The sequence below is a fragment of the Bubalus kerabau genome, chromosome 1 (assembly GCF_029407905.1).
Source record: "Bubalus kerabau isolate K-KA32 ecotype Philippines breed swamp buffalo chromosome 1, PCC_UOA_SB_1v2, whole genome shotgun sequence".
NCBI classification, from domain to species: Eukaryota; Metazoa; Chordata; class Mammalia; order Artiodactyla; family Bovidae; genus Bubalus; species Bubalus kerabau.
In genome coordinates, this window is record NC_073624.1 from 50,201,983 (window position 1) to 50,219,893 (window position 17,911).

Here is a 17,911-nt window from a genome sequence, read left to right on the forward strand (position 1 = left end):
TGACACCTCTTGGATACGGAAACTTCTTTCTAATCCTTCTCCTCCAACTTCATCCCAGTGAAACAACACCAAGGCTTTGGGATCACACTCAGACCCCAGCTCCATCATTTACTACCTAGTTGCATGAAACTGTGCTTGTTACTTTGCATCTTTGAGCATCAGGTTTCTTCATTGTAAATGAGGATAATAATACTAACCTTGCAGGGTTGGTTGCAGGATCAAAGTAGCCTCTAGCACAGTACCTAAGAGGTACTCAGTGATTTTAGTTGTTCCCTCCTGGGTTTAGTGCAAGACACCCTTTCCCCTCAGCTTTCCCAGCCAACCCTTGGCAGTTGTTCTCTAGGCGTCTTAATCTATGACACCTTTATTGTTATCTGTCTTGAAACATCTGAACTGACTTCTGAAAAAGGACTGTAGGGTGCTAAGAGTCAGGGCACACCGTGGTACCTACGGAAGTGTTTCCTCCTTTCATAGCCCAGTGTCCTGAAAACAACGGGTGCTCAGTTCATGTTGCTCGATGGCAAAGGCGACAGCACAGGGTGCAGGAGCGGAGCATCTTCACCATGTGGCCTTGCTCAGGTCGCGGGCCCTCTTTCTGCTTTAGTTCTCATCATTCAAAAGAAAAGTTTGGATCAAAATATTCCCCAGGCCCTTGCAGTTTTGATATCCTGTGCTGTGATGCTGTATCAGGTTTTAACAAAAGTACAAAAACCTCCTCTTGGATGCAGGAGTTTCCCTCGACACAGAGAGGCCTCGCTGCACTTGGGAGGCACATACTTCTTGCGTGAGCAGCTGCCCTCAGGTCGTTGACAAAGATAAATGGGTTTGGGGCTCAGCTTTCCTTCAGAAGTAGGCTGGCTTGGCCATCCCATTGTTCTAGGGGGAAGGACCAGCACTGGTTTCTCTCCTGGAAGAATGTGCATCATGACACATGGGTACCAGGTATTTCTAGCTGAAGCAGAAGAGAGAAAGAGACCTTGATGCTTATTACAGATCTCAGGATCTCACAGAGCATCTTGTGAAGGAAAGGTGGGGGCAGCTATAATTAAATGGTGGTAAATATGAGTTTTGGGGTCAAAACTGCTTGTTGGCAGATTTCAGATCTAGAAAGATCTAACACAGGGGCTGTCTAGAATCTCGACCCTTAGATCCCCATTGGCTCCTCTTGACACAACACCGCGTGGAGGCCTTCTGCTGTTTACTAGGGGAGGAGGGGGACATGCACGACCTCTTTTAGGAAGACTTCTTTTCTGGCTTCTCTTCCTCTTTTGCTCAACAGCAGCTAAGCTTTGGGGGGGGAGGGGTAGCCCTCCACCTTGGTCGTCTTTTCCACTAACCTCTCCTATACATGAGCTTATGTTTTTAAATATCATTTAAGGTCAAAATCTGCAGTTTGGATCTCAGGCATAACTTAGGAAAAACAGAACTCCTGATTCCACCCAAATGGTCTGTCGCCATACTTGGGAAGACCACTCAGTAATGAAAAGGAATGTGATAATAATACAAGTGACAACTTGGGTGAATTTCAAAAACATTATGCTGAGTACAGGGAGTCAATCACACAAAACTGCACACTCTGTGATTTTGTGATTCTTTTTTATGTGCAATTCTAGGAAAGGTTAAACTGTGGTAACAGGAAGGAGATCAGGGGTTACCTGGAGCTGAGTTTCAGGGAAGTGGATTAATTGCAAAAGGGCCATAAAAAAAAAACTTAGGCTGCTGGAATAGTTCTGTATCCTGATGGTGATGATGGTTACGTAACTGTACACAACTGCCACCGTTTGTCAAAGTTGCACTTACTTAACATGGATGAACTTACTGAGTTTTATTGTACTTCAGTAAAGCTTAGGGGAAAAGAATGACTCCATAGTTTCTGGCCTAAGCAACTGGGCAGCTGGAGAGAGTGAGCAGCTCTTTCCTGACCTGGGTGACACTGGTTAGAGCAAGTGCAGAGGAGAAAAGTCAAGATTTCAATTTGGGATTTTAAATCTGAGATGCCTTTTAGCTGTCCAGAGTAGAGGCATCAGGTGGGCAGTTGAATTTATGATTCTGGAACTCAGTATAGAGGTCAGACTAGAGACATAAATTTTGAAGTTATCGACATATAGGTGGTATTTGAAGCAGTGGCCTGGAGGAGATGACCCAGGGTGCAGGGCGGGAATGGAAAAGAGAAGAGCTTGGGGAGATGGGGCTTGGGGTCAGGAGTGAGGGCGTCCCAGGCACACCAGCCTTTGTAGTGAAGATTCAACAGGATAAACTGTGTAAAAGTACTATTGGCCTACTGCAGTTGTTCCTGCCATGCTAGCTCTATCATCCTCATTTTTTTTTATTAAGTTGAAATTCACAAGATTTCCTATAAATAGCCATTTTTTAAATGTGCCGTTCAGTGTTGCTTAGTTACTTACAGCATTATGAGGTGATCTCCTCTGTCTAGTTTCAGGACTTTTTCATCACCCCAGATAAGCACTGTGTACTCATCAAATAATCACTCCACATCCCCTCTCCCCTGTCCTCTGCTAACCACTGATCTGCTATCTTTATGGATCTGCCTCTTCTGGATACATCCTAAAAGAGGAATCATAGACTATATGGCCTTTTGTGTCTGGCTGCTTTCATTGAGCGTAATGTGTCTGAGGTTCGTCCAAGGTGCAGCATGTATCAGTACTTTGTTCCTTTTTATGGCTGATTACATTATTTTATTTTATTATTATTCTACTTCTATCCCCACACTGACTCCTGAGGATGCATGCGTGATTGAGTGTTCTTGCCCGAAAACTTTTCTCCAGTTCTCTGAAAACTCAAGTGGGTGTCCTACAGTTTATTTCAATTCTGGTAGTGGTGTGAGCAACAGATCTCATGGGTTTAGGGCTCAGACCCACAAGACTGCCTATACTTCAGATACCAGTCGTAAGTATCAAGTCCCTGGGTTACCCCCATGTCTGTCAAATTTGGCTCCAAAGTCAGGGGGTTTCCAAAGCTGCCTCTCCTCAGTTAAGTTTGCTAATTTTCTAGAATGACTCACAGAACTCAGGAAAGAGTTTATATACACTGTGGCCTGTGTGCTCCGTTATCTCACTCTCTGTGACCCCATAGACCATAGCCCGCAGACTCCTCTGTCCATGGATTTCTCAGACAAGAATACTGGAGTGGGTTGACATTTCCTTCTCCGGGGGATCTTCCCGACCCAGGGATCGAACCCCCATCTCCTGCCTGGGCAGGCAGATTCTTTATCACTAGTGCACCTGGGAAACAATGTTACTATTATTTACTGTTACTGGTTAACTATAAAGGATGCAACTCAGAGATAGCCACGTGGAAGACACGCACAAGGCAAGGTATGGGGGGCAGGGTGCATCCCCTCTGTGGGCCCACTACCCTCTCAGAACCTTCATGTGATCACCAACTCAGAAGCTCTCTGCAGCCTGTCATTTAGGGGCATGTATGAAGGTTCTATCCAGCAAGCATGAGTGATGATCATTGACCATCAGTGATTTTTAAAATTAATTAATTTACTTATTTGGCTACACTTGGTCTTAGTTGTGGCAAGGGGGATCTAGTTCCCTGGGCAGGAATGGAACCTGGGCCCCCTGCATTAGGAATGCAGAGTCTGAGCCACAGGACCAGCGGGGAAGTCCCTGGCCATTGGCGATTAACTCATTCTCTACCCTACCTACCTTTCACCCAGAGATGGGAGAGTGGAGCTGAATGTTCTAAGCTTCTAATCAAGGCATGGCTTTTCTGGCAAGCAGCCCCCATTCCAAAGCTGCTGAGGGTTTCTTCATTAGAACAAAAGATGTTCTTATCACTCAGGAAATTCCAAGGATTGTAGGAGCTCTGTGCCAGGAGCCAAGGACAAACACCAAACATCTTTCTGGGGCACCACAGCCCTCATCCCGGCCAAGCTTCCTCCTGCAAGGTCTTAGAGCACACTGTTCCTCTTGTCTTTACACTCTGAACATCCTCCTTCAGATCTCAGTTTAATCCTTATTTCTTCAGGTGATTTCCTGACTGGCATCCCCTCTTCCAGACCCTAGACATTACTCTGGACTGCTCCCTCACATCCCTTTCAGGGTCAGAGTTCCGCCTTTGTAGCTGTGAATGTTAAGGGACGTTGATCTATGGAATGGCTGAATTATGTCCCTCAAAGTTGACTTGTTTAAACCCTAACCCCCAGTGTCTCAGGATGTGACTGTATTTGAACTTAGGGTTTTGAGAGAAGTCAGTAGGTGAAATGAGGTCATTAGGGTGGGTCCTGATCTAATCTGATTAGTGTTCTTATAAGAGGGGATGAGGACATAGACCCACAGAGGAATGACCACACGAGGACCCAGGGAGAAGATGACCCTTTTGTGGGCCCAGGAGAGAGACCTCAGAAGAAACAACTTGTCAAAACCTCAATCTCAAACTTCTAGCCTCCAGAACTGTGAAGGTGTTAGTCACTCAGTATGGTCCAACTCTTTGCGGCCCCATGGACTGAAGCCAGCTGGGCTGTTCATTTCATGGTATTCTCCAGGCAAGAATACTGAAGTGGGTAGCCATTCCCTTCTCCATGGGATCTTCCTGACCCAGGGATCGAACCCAGGTCTTCCTCATTGCAGGCAGATTCTTTACCATCTGAGCCTTAATTATCCACTGTTTAAGCTACCCAGTCTCTGGTACTTTGTTACAGCAGCCTAATACACACTATAAGGATGTAAGCTCCACCAAGGGGAGGAACCATCTCAGGGTCCACCCATCTTTGCATCCACGCAACTCAGCTTGACTCTGATGTGTATTCATTAACTGTTTGGTGAATGTATGAATTACTTACCTCAAGGTGAAGACAGAGATCTTTGAAATATGGATATTCCATTAACCCTGTACAGAGTGGTCCATGGGCAATGCTCCTTTATCCTTTCAGTTTCTCTGTTTTGAATTTCCTGCCTGTCCTTCTTCACAGAAGGAGCATAACTACAGCTTGATAATCTGCCCAAGGACCAGCCTTAAGAATATAGAGAGATTTTTGTGCTCAAGCTTCCTGAGTGCTTCTCAGACACACAGGGGCCTCTCTGGATAACTCCCACCTGCTAGGCTGTGTGTCAAAGAATAAAGTTTGCTCAGTATCTGTATTTTGCAGAAATAGAATACCAGTGAATAATGATGTTATAATTTCAGAAACACTGCTATCGAGGAAAAAAAATCAGGTAATAGCTACATAAGATTCAGAAAGGCTTGGTCATAATGATAAGACTTAAAGTTGAGCAGTATTTTGTAGTTTACAACCTTTCATTTCACCCTTAAAACAACCTTATGAAGGCATAAAGGTGAATTTTATCATCATCCATTTTGTAAAATGAAAATAATAACAAAATGATAAAAATTAAAGCTCAAAAGTGGAGTCGTTTGGGCCCAGGTTGTGTACAGTAAGTAACTGGAAAAGCCAGAACTTTAAATGTTGCCCTTTGAATCCTGCAAGCAAGTACTTCTTATGGAACCCCAATGGGGAAAGTTAGAGGGTTTCTCCTAGGCCCTTTTATTAGTGATTCAAGGAGTGTCTGTGAGTGAAGGATCTGAAAGATGCCAACCCACTGTGTTTTTAAAGAGAGACTGACCCAAGGAGTTCACGGATGGAAGTGGTAGCTGGACTCAGGCCAGCTCTGTGCCCCAGCTGAGGCCCCGTCTGAGAGGTGACAGCAGCCGAGTGTCCTGGGAGTCGGTGTGATAAAAGCAGCCTTGGAAGAGAGCCCAGTGGCTGGCTCCACGTCCCTTTTTCATTTTTCCCGTTTCCAAAGACCAGAGATCACGGAAGGAAGAAGAGAGAGATCATTATTTGAGATCGAGCAGGAGTTTTCAAACCATAAATTAAGTTAAAGTGGGCTCACTTGGGACTGACTCGAGGGAGGGGAACTTGTCCTTGTAACTTGGCAGACGAAATCGTCATCTGGACCTTTATTGGATTGCAGGCTCTTCTCTGTGTCTCAGCCCTGCCTTTTTTATTCTCCCTAGATGCTCCTGGGTAGGATGTGCTCTTAGCTCAGCACCCTGGGATTACCGATAAAAGAGATTAGACTCAGAGTGCCCTGATGGGGACCAAAGGACTCTTTAGAGTCCCCTAACCCTAACCTCTGCCTGTAGTCCCAGGAGGTACCATGGGCAGAAACAGTGGGCTTATCACATATTCCTTGACCAGCCTTTTCTCCCATCTTCTCTAGGTCCTTTGGAGCTTTTTGCCCACAGCTGTGCCAGCTGCAGCCCTTCCCCTGGGAAGAGGAATACCTTACAGCTGGTTCCCAACCATGAGTGTAGCTATAAAACATGGGTTTTTTGCAACAAGGAGACCTGAACACAAGCCCCAGCTCTCTGGTCCTTAGTCAACACGTCTTTGACACATGACTTTCCCTCTCAGTCTCAATTTCCCTTCTGTGCTCACCTCACTGGCTTATTGTAAGGCACTCTGAAATGATGCAAGACAAGCACATTGTCTGGTGCCTGGGCGAAGTGCTAATGGAGCAGGGACTGCCCTGGGAACACAGCCTTCAGCTGTGCATACACGCACAGGAAGAACGTGTCGGAGGACAGTCCAGCATGAGGAGAAAGGCTTTGCTTGCCTAGAATAAAGAGATCTCACGGCCAGGTTGGAAGGGAGCTTCGAGGTCCTCAAATCTAGTGTTCTGCTTAATGTAGGTGAGCCCTCTCCCACCTCCTGCCTGCTGGGTGACCTCCCACTCCCAAAGGTCCCCAGGCCCGCTTTGCATCAGAATTCATGCCGCTGTCCTTTGCAGAGAAACTCCTTGGCCTCACCCTGGGAGAATCTGCTTCAGTAAGATTTGGGCAGGGCCTGGCAGACCACAGCCAAAAGGCTTGAGAAGCTTTTTGTAGAGATCACATAACCCAGCAGGTTATGTTCCACTGTGTCTACAGCAGTTGGCAGGGTCCCTGGTGCACAGTAGGGATGTGATGAACACCTGCAAGGTAGGTGTTCAATCATGCAGCCTCATCTAGAACTGTCCCAGTGCCCAGAAGCTTCTCCCTGAAAATGCAGCTCACTTCTGTTTGGGCGAACTCCAGTGGTACTTACAGTCTGGCCTATAAGAAGCAAAATCTATCTTCCTTCAATCTTAACTCATGCAGCCTAATTCTACCTTCTAGAGTGACACTGATTCTAATTGCTCTTAGAAGGGATTATCCCTCAGCTATAGAGGTCAGTAAGGGTGAAGTATTTTTGTCCAAATGAAATCAGGGTTTGCTGAACCAAAGTATAAACTGGAGCCAGGGGTGCTTCAACAAGCAGCCCAAAGGAAACAAAAGGATGGACGATGGGACCTTTTTAATTAGAGCATGTGGACTCCATCTCAAGGACATAAACGTGGGGTATAGAAACCCGGTTAAGGATCTCAGTGCACCCTCGTGAAATAGAATCCTTTGCCATTTTAGAGAGGCAGAACCTGAGAAGCTAAGAATTTGCCCAGGATTACCATTCAGGCATAGAAGAGCTAGAAATTTGAACCAGATGAGAATTATAATTCAAGGAAAGAAGAGGAGGCCAAGTTGGAGAAGCTTAAACATAGGGAAAAAACAAACCATGTGGTGTAGAGTTGGTGGTGGAGTCCCAGCTCTTGTGTTGATGGCGTAACATCTCCCTCCCTTTCTGTGGGCTTCATCTGTCAGAGCAGGCGATTCAAGGGGAATTACTAAGCCCTCCTCAGCCCCTGTGAACCTCTGTGATCTAAGAGTGCATTTAGCTGAAGCTGAACGGAAGAAGTTGGAGCTGTGAAACCTGCAAGTTCAGAAACAGTCCTTTCAACCCTTTCAGGGTTGTTTAAATCCCCTTTTGTGTCGTGTCTTCTCAGGAGATGTTTTATTGTTCAGCACCCACTAGTAGTGGGGGGGGGGGGTACACCTGTGGCTGTGAAGGATTCTTTCAGATATTTAATAAATGACAATGTGATACTCTTGTATTTTCCTTATTACAGCCATCCTGCACTCAGACATGCATGGAATGGTGCTATTAAAGCCTTTCTCTTTTAAAATAGCTTAGTAGAATACGTAAGAGGTTGGAAGTGCATTGTTAACTTTCTCTGCTGATACTCAGGACAGTTTTCATATTCACCTGCTGCCTTAAGCACAGCTGGTTTGGTGTGCAGCAGTGATTGGCAGACTCCCTCTGTGTACCCAGGAGCTTCCCAGGGGGTGAGGAAAGAGAGCCCTGGAAGCATCCATGATCAGGACGAGAGCTACTGCTCCTGGTGTTTACCTGGAGAGGTTAACTAGTGCCCACCTAATTCCATTCCATTCACATAGAGCCCACCAGTTCCAGGCTAGGATTATGGGTAACAGATAGCATTTACTTTTCATTTATCCATTCATCTGTCCATCCACACTATACTAGGCCCCAGGAGCATTAACTTTTTCAGTCAAGAAAGCAAAATCATTAAATTTGACTTCTAAATATTTCTGTGGCCAAGTAAAGCAAAATATTTGGTTGACCCAAAAGTTCGTTTGAGTTTTTCCATAACAGCATACTAAAACCCGAACAAACTTTTTGGCCAACCCAATAGAGTAGCAAGGGGCTTCCCTGAGGGAAAGGCGACCAAGTATGAATCTGCTAAGGTGTCAGGGAAACAGAGGTGATGAGGATGGAGCCAGGAAGGGGATGAGTTTGAAAAATAAAAGATAAAACCTGTAGGAGCTGGTTATAGCAGTGATGTGAGAGGTGAGGGGGGCAGGGTGTCTTGGTTGACTCAAAGGTCCTGGCTTTGGTGACAAGTTGGGTCTTGATGCTACCAACCAACAGAATAGGCAGGAGTCAGGCTGTTGTTTATGAAGAGAAAATTATGGATCTGATTTTGATCAGTTTGAGTTGAAGGTCTCTGTGAAAGAGCCAAATGAAGCCATGAGCAGGTAGTTGGATTTAAGAGTAAGAAGCTCTGGAAAGCAGTCTGAGATGGAGATGGGTAACTATCTTCCTCTTGGTAGTATTTGAAGCCATTGGAGTAGATTCCATCACCCAGGGATAAAATGTAGAGCAAAGAGAGGGGCCGAGGATGGGCATTGGGGAGCCCAGCTTTGAAGGGGAGGCAGAGGGAGGGGAGCCCCTGAAGGAGGCAGGGAAGGAGCGTTCAGAGGGAAGAAAACAGCCCGGAGACTAGTGTCACAGAAGTTAAAGGCTTCAGTGGGGCGGGGAAGAGGCCAGTAGGGCGGCAGGTAGGGGAGCAGTTGGCCAAATTTCCTAGAGTCCTGCCTATGCAGCTAGTGTCAGTGCTCCAAACAGAAAACCTAGACTTCATGAACAATGACGATCACAAAAGAGAAGTCGAAAAATGCCTTTAGTTGAGCACCTGCCAAGGGCCGGGTGCTTTATTTATGCATATTATTTATCTGCACATTTATTTTTGGAGGCAAGTGGGGGAATTCTATTCTTGTCCTTTTACTGATAAGGAACTTGAGGCTCAGAGAAATTATGCCTTGGTCAGGCCATAGAGAACTGGAACTAGAACTCTGTTTTGCCTCGTTCTAAAACCCTTTGTCTTTCTAATTTATGTCTGGTGGGTGAATGCCCCACCTGTCCTTGCCACATCCAGTGTGCCACCTGGAAGCATCACCGTGCCCTGCTCCCTTGGGCCCTCACCTCCTGAATGGCAGGAGCCTTGCCTGGAGCCACAAGCTGTGGAAGGAGGGAGCCAGGGGAGTTCCCAGTCTGGAGCCATTCGTCTGCTGGCTGGCGACACCAACACCAGGGCCCCACCAGAATAGCAAGCTTGTTTGCTCTTGTCCGGCTGTTCATGGTGATGTATGAATAAGCAAAGAAGACAGCTTCATTTTCATAAGTTAACTTGTGCCTGGAGTAAGGAAGACGGGAAACAGTGCACTTAATCATAACCACAGGGCCGGCACAGAAAACAATGACAAAGCCTTTTCTGTTTGCCATGGTGTTTTATGATAATAACTCCTAAGGAGAGGAGACAGGCGGTGTGGGATGCTGAGGGAGGCGGCATACCAGCCACCCGAGTCATCTTCCCGAGAGGATTCCCTGGGATTTTTCCTCTTAATGGAATGGCAAGCCCAGGATGTGTTTGCATCATCAAGATTAAGGCTTTAGACCTTGACCTCCAGAGACCAGACCCTGACTGCAGATGCTGCCTGGCTGGTGGGCTGGGATTGGCGAAGCTGTGAAAGATAATCTGTCTCACATGTGCTGTCACTGGGGACCTGGGGGGACCTGATGTCTAGGAGGGTGTGACAGGACAGCGATGTCATCCAAAAAGCTTTGGGGGAAGCCCGGGAGCTTGGAGGTTGGGTGGAAGGGGCAAGTATGGCTGCGGTTCGGCAGGGGCTGTGGTAGATGCTCCAGGGGAGATGGGAAGTAGACTTCACCCACCCTGCCCATAGAATCCACTACTCCCTGCCCTCCACTCCTCTGACTTATCAGCATTTCTGTCATTGCAAGCATCTCGCTAAGTCATAATTGTTTATCTTTCTCCTTCTAACTGCCTCTAGGGTGCAGACTGTATTTCATTTGTCTTTGATTCCTTAGTACTTTGTGTGGTATCTGACACAAAGCAAACCCTCAGTCAGTATTAAACTTAACCAAAGCCTAGGCAGAGTAAGGGTGGTGTCAGCTAAGGAAGAGAGGAAATGGCTGAGACCACAGATGCCTGAATCCAGGTAGAGGGGGAAGAGTATAGGGCTGGGGGACTCTGGGTATAATGTTAAGTGTAGATACCTACTGAACATTTTACTGTTTTCTGGACATTGTTTACTGGCGATCTGTGAATAAGCAAAGAACACAGCTTCATTTTCACAAATTAACTTGTGCCTGTGTGTGTGCACTTAGTCGTGTCTGACTCTTTGCAACCCCAAGGACTGTAGCCCACCAGGCTCCTCTGTCCATGAGATTTCCCAGATGAGAATAGTGGAGCGTGTTGCCATTCCCTTCTCCAGGGGATCTTCCCTACCCAGGGATCGAACCCACGTCTCTCGAGTCTGCTGCATTGGCAGTCAGGTTCTTTACCACTAGTGCCACCTGGAAAGCCCTAACTTGTACCTAGAGAAAAGAAAATGTTTAAAGTATGTACTTTTTGTCCACACTGTGTTATAAATGAATGGGAAAAAAAAAAAACAGGCACAGAGAGATTAAGTAACTTGTCAAAGGTCACACAGCTATCAGCTGGGCAAGGAGCCAGGATTGGAGCCCAGGCAGTCTGGCTCTGTCATTCACTTTCATCACCACTTTACTGCACTCAGGAAGTGCAGCACTAGAGGAGGCCGCTGGACTCTGCTGGTCGATGAACTGGATTTATGCACCACATGAGTTGATTGTATGCTAGCGGCCCTTCAGGGGAACCTTGCCATTGACTAAAGCAGAAACAGAGCCCCCAGACCTTGATGAATAATTCTCAAATTTTAATATATATCCAAATTACCTGGGGAATTTTTGAATGCATATTACCAGACTCAATGGCCAGAATTCTTATTTAGATGAGTGTCCGGTGACAAGGTAATTAATATGTAATATTATACCCACATTCCCAGACCTTAGAGATAAAATAGAAAAATGAGAACAAAATGTCACCTGATTTTGCTGATAACAGTAAGTTTGGAGGATTTAACTTAATGTGCATCTACAGTGGATATTCACTTTGCAGATAAACGTCCGTATAGTCAAAGTTATGGTTTTTCCAGTAGTCATGTAAGGACGTGAGATTTGGACCATAAAGAAAACTGAGAACCAAAGAATTGATGCTTTTGAACTGTGGTGCTGAGAAGACTCTTGAGAGTCCCTTGGGCAGCAAAGAGATCAAATTAGTCATTCCTAAAGGAAATCAACCCTGAATATTCATTGGAAGGACTAATGCTGAAGTTGAAGCTCCAGTACTTTGGCCACCTAATGCAAAGAGCCAACTCATTGGAAAAGACACTGATGCTGGGAAAGACTGAGGGCAGAAGGGCCATCAGAGGATGAGATGGGTTGGATGGCATCATCAACTCAGTGGACATGAATTTGAGCAAACTCCGGGAGATAGTGAAGGACAGGGAAGCCTGGCGTGCTGCAGTCCATGGGGTCACAAAGAGTCGGATATATCTGAGTGAGTGAACGACAACAGCAGTGGATATTCAGAATACCAACCCCAGAGCTGGAATGGCCCAGCTTGTCACAGGAAGCATGCGGCGACTGCAGCCTGGTTCAGAGGGGGCCTGCCCTGTGAGACTCATCCAAGGCTACACTCTGCTGGCAGGCTGGCTCCTGGGAGCTAGGAGGAGGGAGGGCGGGGCTGAGCTACCTGAACTCAGTTCTCTCTGAAACTCATGGGAGCAGGTAATTCCTTCCACATGCCCTTAATGAGAAATGGGAAGCAGCCTTCCAGTCACAATGAATTTCACAGCTGAGGCCCAGAAATCTGTTTTAACAAGAAGCTCTGGTGTTTCTTGATCTTCCCAACCCAGGGATTGAACCCAGGTTTCCTGCATTGCAGGCAGATTCTTTACCATCTGAGCCACCAGGGAAGCCCTAATTGGTCCTCAGACCACACTTAAAGAAAGAAAGTTCTAGGGACTTTCCTGGCAGTCCAGTGGCTAAGACTTTGCCTTCCAATGCAGGGGGTGTGGGTTCAGTCCCTTTTTGGGGAGCTAAGATCCCGGATGCCTCATGGCCAAAAAGTCAGAAATAAACAACAGAAGCAATATTGTAACAAAGTCAACAAAGACTTGAAAAATGGTCCATGTCAAAAAAAAAAAAATCTTAAAAAAATAATATTCTTGAAAGACTTTGTTCTAGAGACAAAGTGCTAGCTGACTTCCAAAAAGAAAACCATGTGGATGGGCTTGCTGTCTTTCAGAAGCTGACAGATGAGCTTGAATGATGGTATTTCAAAAGAGCTGTTACATTACTTACATGGTGTTTCACATGGCCCAGCCCCTGTGGTTAGCCCTTAACCTATGTGAAGTCATTTAAACCCGTGAAGTCACAATAGTTAGATATTAGGGCAGAGAGAGGTTAAGTAATTTTCTCCAAGCTGCACAGCTGAAACGTGGCAGGGCTAGAAATTGGAACCAGGATGCCTGGCTCCAGTCTTGCCCTCTGGCTACACTGCTACAGGTGATTCCGTATCCACTGACACAGATTTCTGCAGGGGTGAAGGCACCAAGCAGTCCGCCCAGGGTGTTCCCAAACCCACTGGCAAAGCCCAGCTATCAATTTACTCATTGACAGAGCAGCTAATGAATTCATCTAAAAAAGCAAAATGAAGTCTTAGTAGCTGTTTATTATTTTGCCTTCCCAACCAGTGGATATTAAAATTCTAACGATCATGTTGCTAATTAAGGATTTTGTTTTCTCCACCTTGAAGAGGACTGGCGTAACGTGAAAGGGCTGTATGCCACCATGATAAGAAATGCAGCCCAGGTGCAAAGCGATAGAAGGAGCACTTGGATGTTATTCTTTGAGATCACATGTTTTAAGGTTAACAATGCAAATTACTCCTTCTCTGGAGATGAAGACCTTCAGTTGAAGACTCCAGTAGAGCAACTCATATAAAAAATGCTTCAGGAGCTGTCACCCCATGTTGGCAGTTTTCCACGCAGCTAAGGATAACGCCAGGGTTCCCAGAGCCGAGTGGGAGAATGTGTTGATTTTGGCAAATGGAGAAAGGATGAAATGCTTTGCAGTGTCAGAAATGTGGGGACGCTAATATACTAACATAAGTGGTCTCCAATCAGGAGAGATTTATGTATCAGACATCATTTATTTAGCAGACATTTATTAATGCGTTAGTGTGTTAGCTATTACACAGTCCTTGCCCTTGGTCAAATGGAGAGATGGACATTTACAGATGAGATGTGTATGTGAATATCATCCACTGTGTCCTTGGCAGGACGTAAGTCAGCAGATGGCAGAAATACCCAGAAGTGTTAGGTAGAAATGTCCCCCATCACAGGCATCTTCTTGCTAGAGATGAGCCTGAAAGGAATACTGTTGGGGGTTGGCAGGTGGGCTATTAGAGAATTCACCTGCAGAAGTAGATTGAGGCAGAATACAGTTCATGGAATTCCAGAAAGTGGAATTTGGACTTTCAGATAGCTGAAGATTGTCTTTTGTGAAATTCAGATGGCCATCCTAGATTCAATGAAACCTCATTCCCTTTTTGTCATTTCTGAGCAGGTGACACTCTTCCTTCATCGTACCAAAAAAGCCATGATGGTGCCTACTAGGGTCATTAGTAATGATGAACAAGCTCCCCCAAGGACCCCATATCCCCTTTGCATTCTGACCTCAGAGCGAGGTTATTTAGTAGGCTCTCTAACAAGGTCACAGCGTCGGGACTCGGCACGCAGCTTGCTTAACTGAGGGCACCGCGCCTTTCAGTTCTGTTTTACACAAACGTCCCAAGCTTGTTGCGTGTGAAATTGATTGGCTCTTGCACTCGCTGAATCGGTGATCTGTTTTTCTGAGGGATTCTACACGTATTGGATATGATCATATACAATGACAAAGTGGGTGGTAGTATTTTTCCTATGCCTCTAATTTATGTATTTGTGCTGGGGTGATGATTTAGATGGGAGCTCGATAAATTGATCAAGTAAATTACACCAAACCCACACACCATCATTTCAAGGAGCTGTCATCACACCAAGGAGGTTTTATTTCACCCAGCATGGTATTCTCAGAGAACCACTGTGTTTTCTTCACATGCTGCTGGGCTTTCATTTGGTCAGAAACGGCTTTATTTCTCAGACTGGCCAACAATATAAGAATTTTAGCTCCAGAAGGCATTGGTTAGCTGTGACAGACAGTGCCTGTTCATCTCCTGTGACCTTTAGCAAGTTATTTAAACTTTCTGAGTCTCAGTTTCTCATCCTATAGAATGTAGATTCATCATTTCTACCTCAAACATTTGTCCTAAAGGTAAGCGAGAATGCACTGACAGTGGAAAGAATCCGGATGTCAGACGACTATGGATGCATATCTTGGCTCCGCTGCTACTTGTGCAAATCATGATCCCATGTGAGCCCACAGTTTCTTAGTCTATAAAAGCTGTTGATCATAGTTGCATGGAGGAATGGCTTCTGCACGTGGCAGGATAGGGTTGTCTCAGAGAAGACAGTTGATTCTGATGCCTACCTGCCCCACCTAGAAGACCTGAGTCCAGAAACATTAACACACAAGGAAGTTGGGGTGAGTGGCGGACTCACCTGAGGTGCTAAAGCTGCTAAGAAATTGCCTGAGAGACATGACTCACCTTTGATCCTATGTGATTCTCATTATACTCACAAGCAACGCCAACATCAGAGCCAAGCTCTGGGGACAGAGAAGCAGTTGTTCCTCTAGAAAACACTCCTGCCTTGCTGACACAAGACAAACTGGATGTGATAGTCAAAATGCTGTGAGAGGGAGGCTCTTCTCTGGGATATCCTTTCTCATTAGCCAAGCGTCCTTTCTTCCTTTCTGAGTGAGAAAATCATGCCCTGAAAGCCAGTACATTAATATACCTTGAGAAAGAACTGGAACATTTAAAGAAGAGTATAGCAGTAAATAATACATGTTGCATGAGTTAAGGGATGGATGGATGGATGGATGGATGGATGAATGATTGGGGATTCTGGCTTTATCACAGACTAACTGAATGACCTTGCATACTGTCAGTTCAGTCCTGTCCGACTCTTTTCGACCCCATGGACTGTACCCTGCCAGGCTCCTCTGTCCATGGGATTCTCCAGGCAAGAATACTGGAGTGGGTTGCTGTGCACTCCTGCAGGGGATCTTCCTGACCCAGGGAGCAAACCCACATCTCCTGCATTGGCAGGCAAATTCTTTGCTGCTAGTGGCACCTGGGAAACCATGAATGACCTTGGGCAAGTTAATTAGCTATTGTGGGTGACCTCCATTTCTTTTCTATAAAATAGGGATGATGAAAATGGCTAGGCTGCCTAAGTGTGAGAATTAAATACATTAATAGAAGTTAAGCACTTACATCAGGTCTCGGTACCTCATAAACGAAAGCTGCATTACAATGATTTGCTGCCGTTCCCTGTTCTGTACTCACGTGGCTCGGCTTCTTTTATGACTTTTGCATTCTCTGTACTTTGCAGGTCAGCAGGTCCTGGGCCTGGTAGAGAACCAGAGTGATTGGTACCTTGGAAACCTGTGGAAAAATCACCGTCCTTGGCCTGCCCTTGGAAGAGGCTACAACACAGGTAAACTCGGGAGGGTGGCATGCTGGGCACTGGAGGGTGGGGTGCGATGTGATGTGAGGACTTTCTCAGGAAGGAGGTAAGTCAAAGCATGGAGAAGCCACCTGGTTGCCTGAGTTCGGCGGTGGACTGCACTCGAGTTGGCCCTCTGGTTCTTGCTTAGGGCTGCAGCCACAGACAGTGTCGCTCCTGGGCCGTGGCAGTCGGTGGCATTCTCTCCTGACCTCCAGTCCCTGATCCAGCTGGCATCTTTATGAGTGTCACCTGTAGGATTCATTGTCTTTGTATGGGGATGAAAGTAGCTGATTTTTTTTTTTTTTTTTTTTGGCTACAACATGTCATAGTTGCAGCATGTAGGATCTAGTTCCCTGTGTGTGTGTGGGCTCTAAGTCACTTCAGTCACGTCTGACTCTTTGCAACCCCATGGACTGTAGCCCACCAGGCTCCTCTGTCCATGGAATTTTCCAGGCAAGAATACTGGAGTGGGGTGCCATTTCCTCCTCCAGGGGATCTTCCCAACCCAGGGATCGAACCCACATCTCTTACATCTCCTGAATTGGCAGGAGAGTTCTTTACCACTAGCGCCACCTGGGAAGGCCTTAATTCCCTGACTAGGAATCAAAAACAAGCACCCTGCATTGGGAGTGTAGAGTCTTAGTCACTGTACCCCTGGGGAAGTCCCCTGATGTCTTACTGACTCTTAAAGTTTCTGATTAAAAGTGACGTAATTTTTTTTTGCAATTTTTTTTAACTCGAAGTATAGTTGATTTATAATGTGTTAGTTTCAGATGTATGGCAGTGATTCAGCTATAATACATTTTTTTTTCAGATTCTTTTCCCTTATAGGTTTTTACAAAATATTGAATATAGTTCCCTGTGCTATACAGTAGGTCCTTGCTGGCTATATATTTTTTATATAGTAGTATGTATATGCTAATCTCAAACTCCTAATTTATCCCTCCCCCTTTCCACCTTGGTAACCATCAGTTTGTTTTCTATGTCTATGTGTCTATTTCTGCTTTGTATATAAGTTCATTTGTACCTTTTTCTTTCAGATTCCACATATAAGTGATGCATATGATGCTTGTCTTTCTCTGAATGGCTTCCTTCACTTAGTATGATCATCTCTAGTTGCATTCATGTTGCTACAAGTGGTATTATTTCATCCTTTTGTGGCTGAGTAATATTCCATCATGTGTATATACCACATCTTCTTTATCCTTTCATCTAACAAGGAACTTTCACGTTGCTTTCATGTTTTGGCTATTGTAAATAATGCTGCAGCGAACACTGAGGTGCATGTGTCTTTTCCAAGAAGTGACATTTCCAACAACATTAAATTGGCTAAAGGATGCCATGTGGTTGTGCCCACCTTCAATGGGTGTGGCCAAGTGTAACACAGCCGTGTGCCTGGAAGGAGAAAAGGCAGATATATTTGGTAATTGGTACTTAAAAGGAGCATAGCCCCTAAACACCCTGTGTCAGAAATCAAATCCATTTTCTGTCTTGCTGCTAACCCCACACGTGGGTCTCGTCTCTTCTTTGTCTCTATTAGTAATGTCATTCATTCATTCATTCTTTGTTCCCCTCCTGTCTGTCTAACACTTACTGTGTGCTGGGCCCTGTGCAAGTGTACCAGACATAGCCCATGACCTTGTGGAGCTTATTAAGAAGGAAACTAGAGTAACCTCCCCTCTTTAGGCTCTGGTCCTGCCACTGTCTACCTTCAGAATGCCTCCGGAGA

The 17,911-nt window shown here is 45.6% G+C and overlaps 1 protein-coding gene across 6 annotated transcripts in view; it reads left to right on the forward strand.

Annotated features, from left to right (window-relative positions):
• Positions 1–17,911, forward strand: part of LARGE1 (LARGE xylosyl- and glucuronyltransferase 1) — a 458,303-nt gene that overhangs the window by 308,140 nt on the left and 132,252 nt on the right. For all 6 annotated transcript variants that reach the window (XM_055574698.1, XM_055574701.1, XM_055574705.1 and 3 more), the window contains one exon: positions 16,066–16,170. In XM_055574698.1, the coding sequence (XP_055430673.1) occupies positions 16,066–16,170 (105 nt within the window). The remainder of the gene's footprint in view (positions 1–16,065; positions 16,171–17,911) is intronic.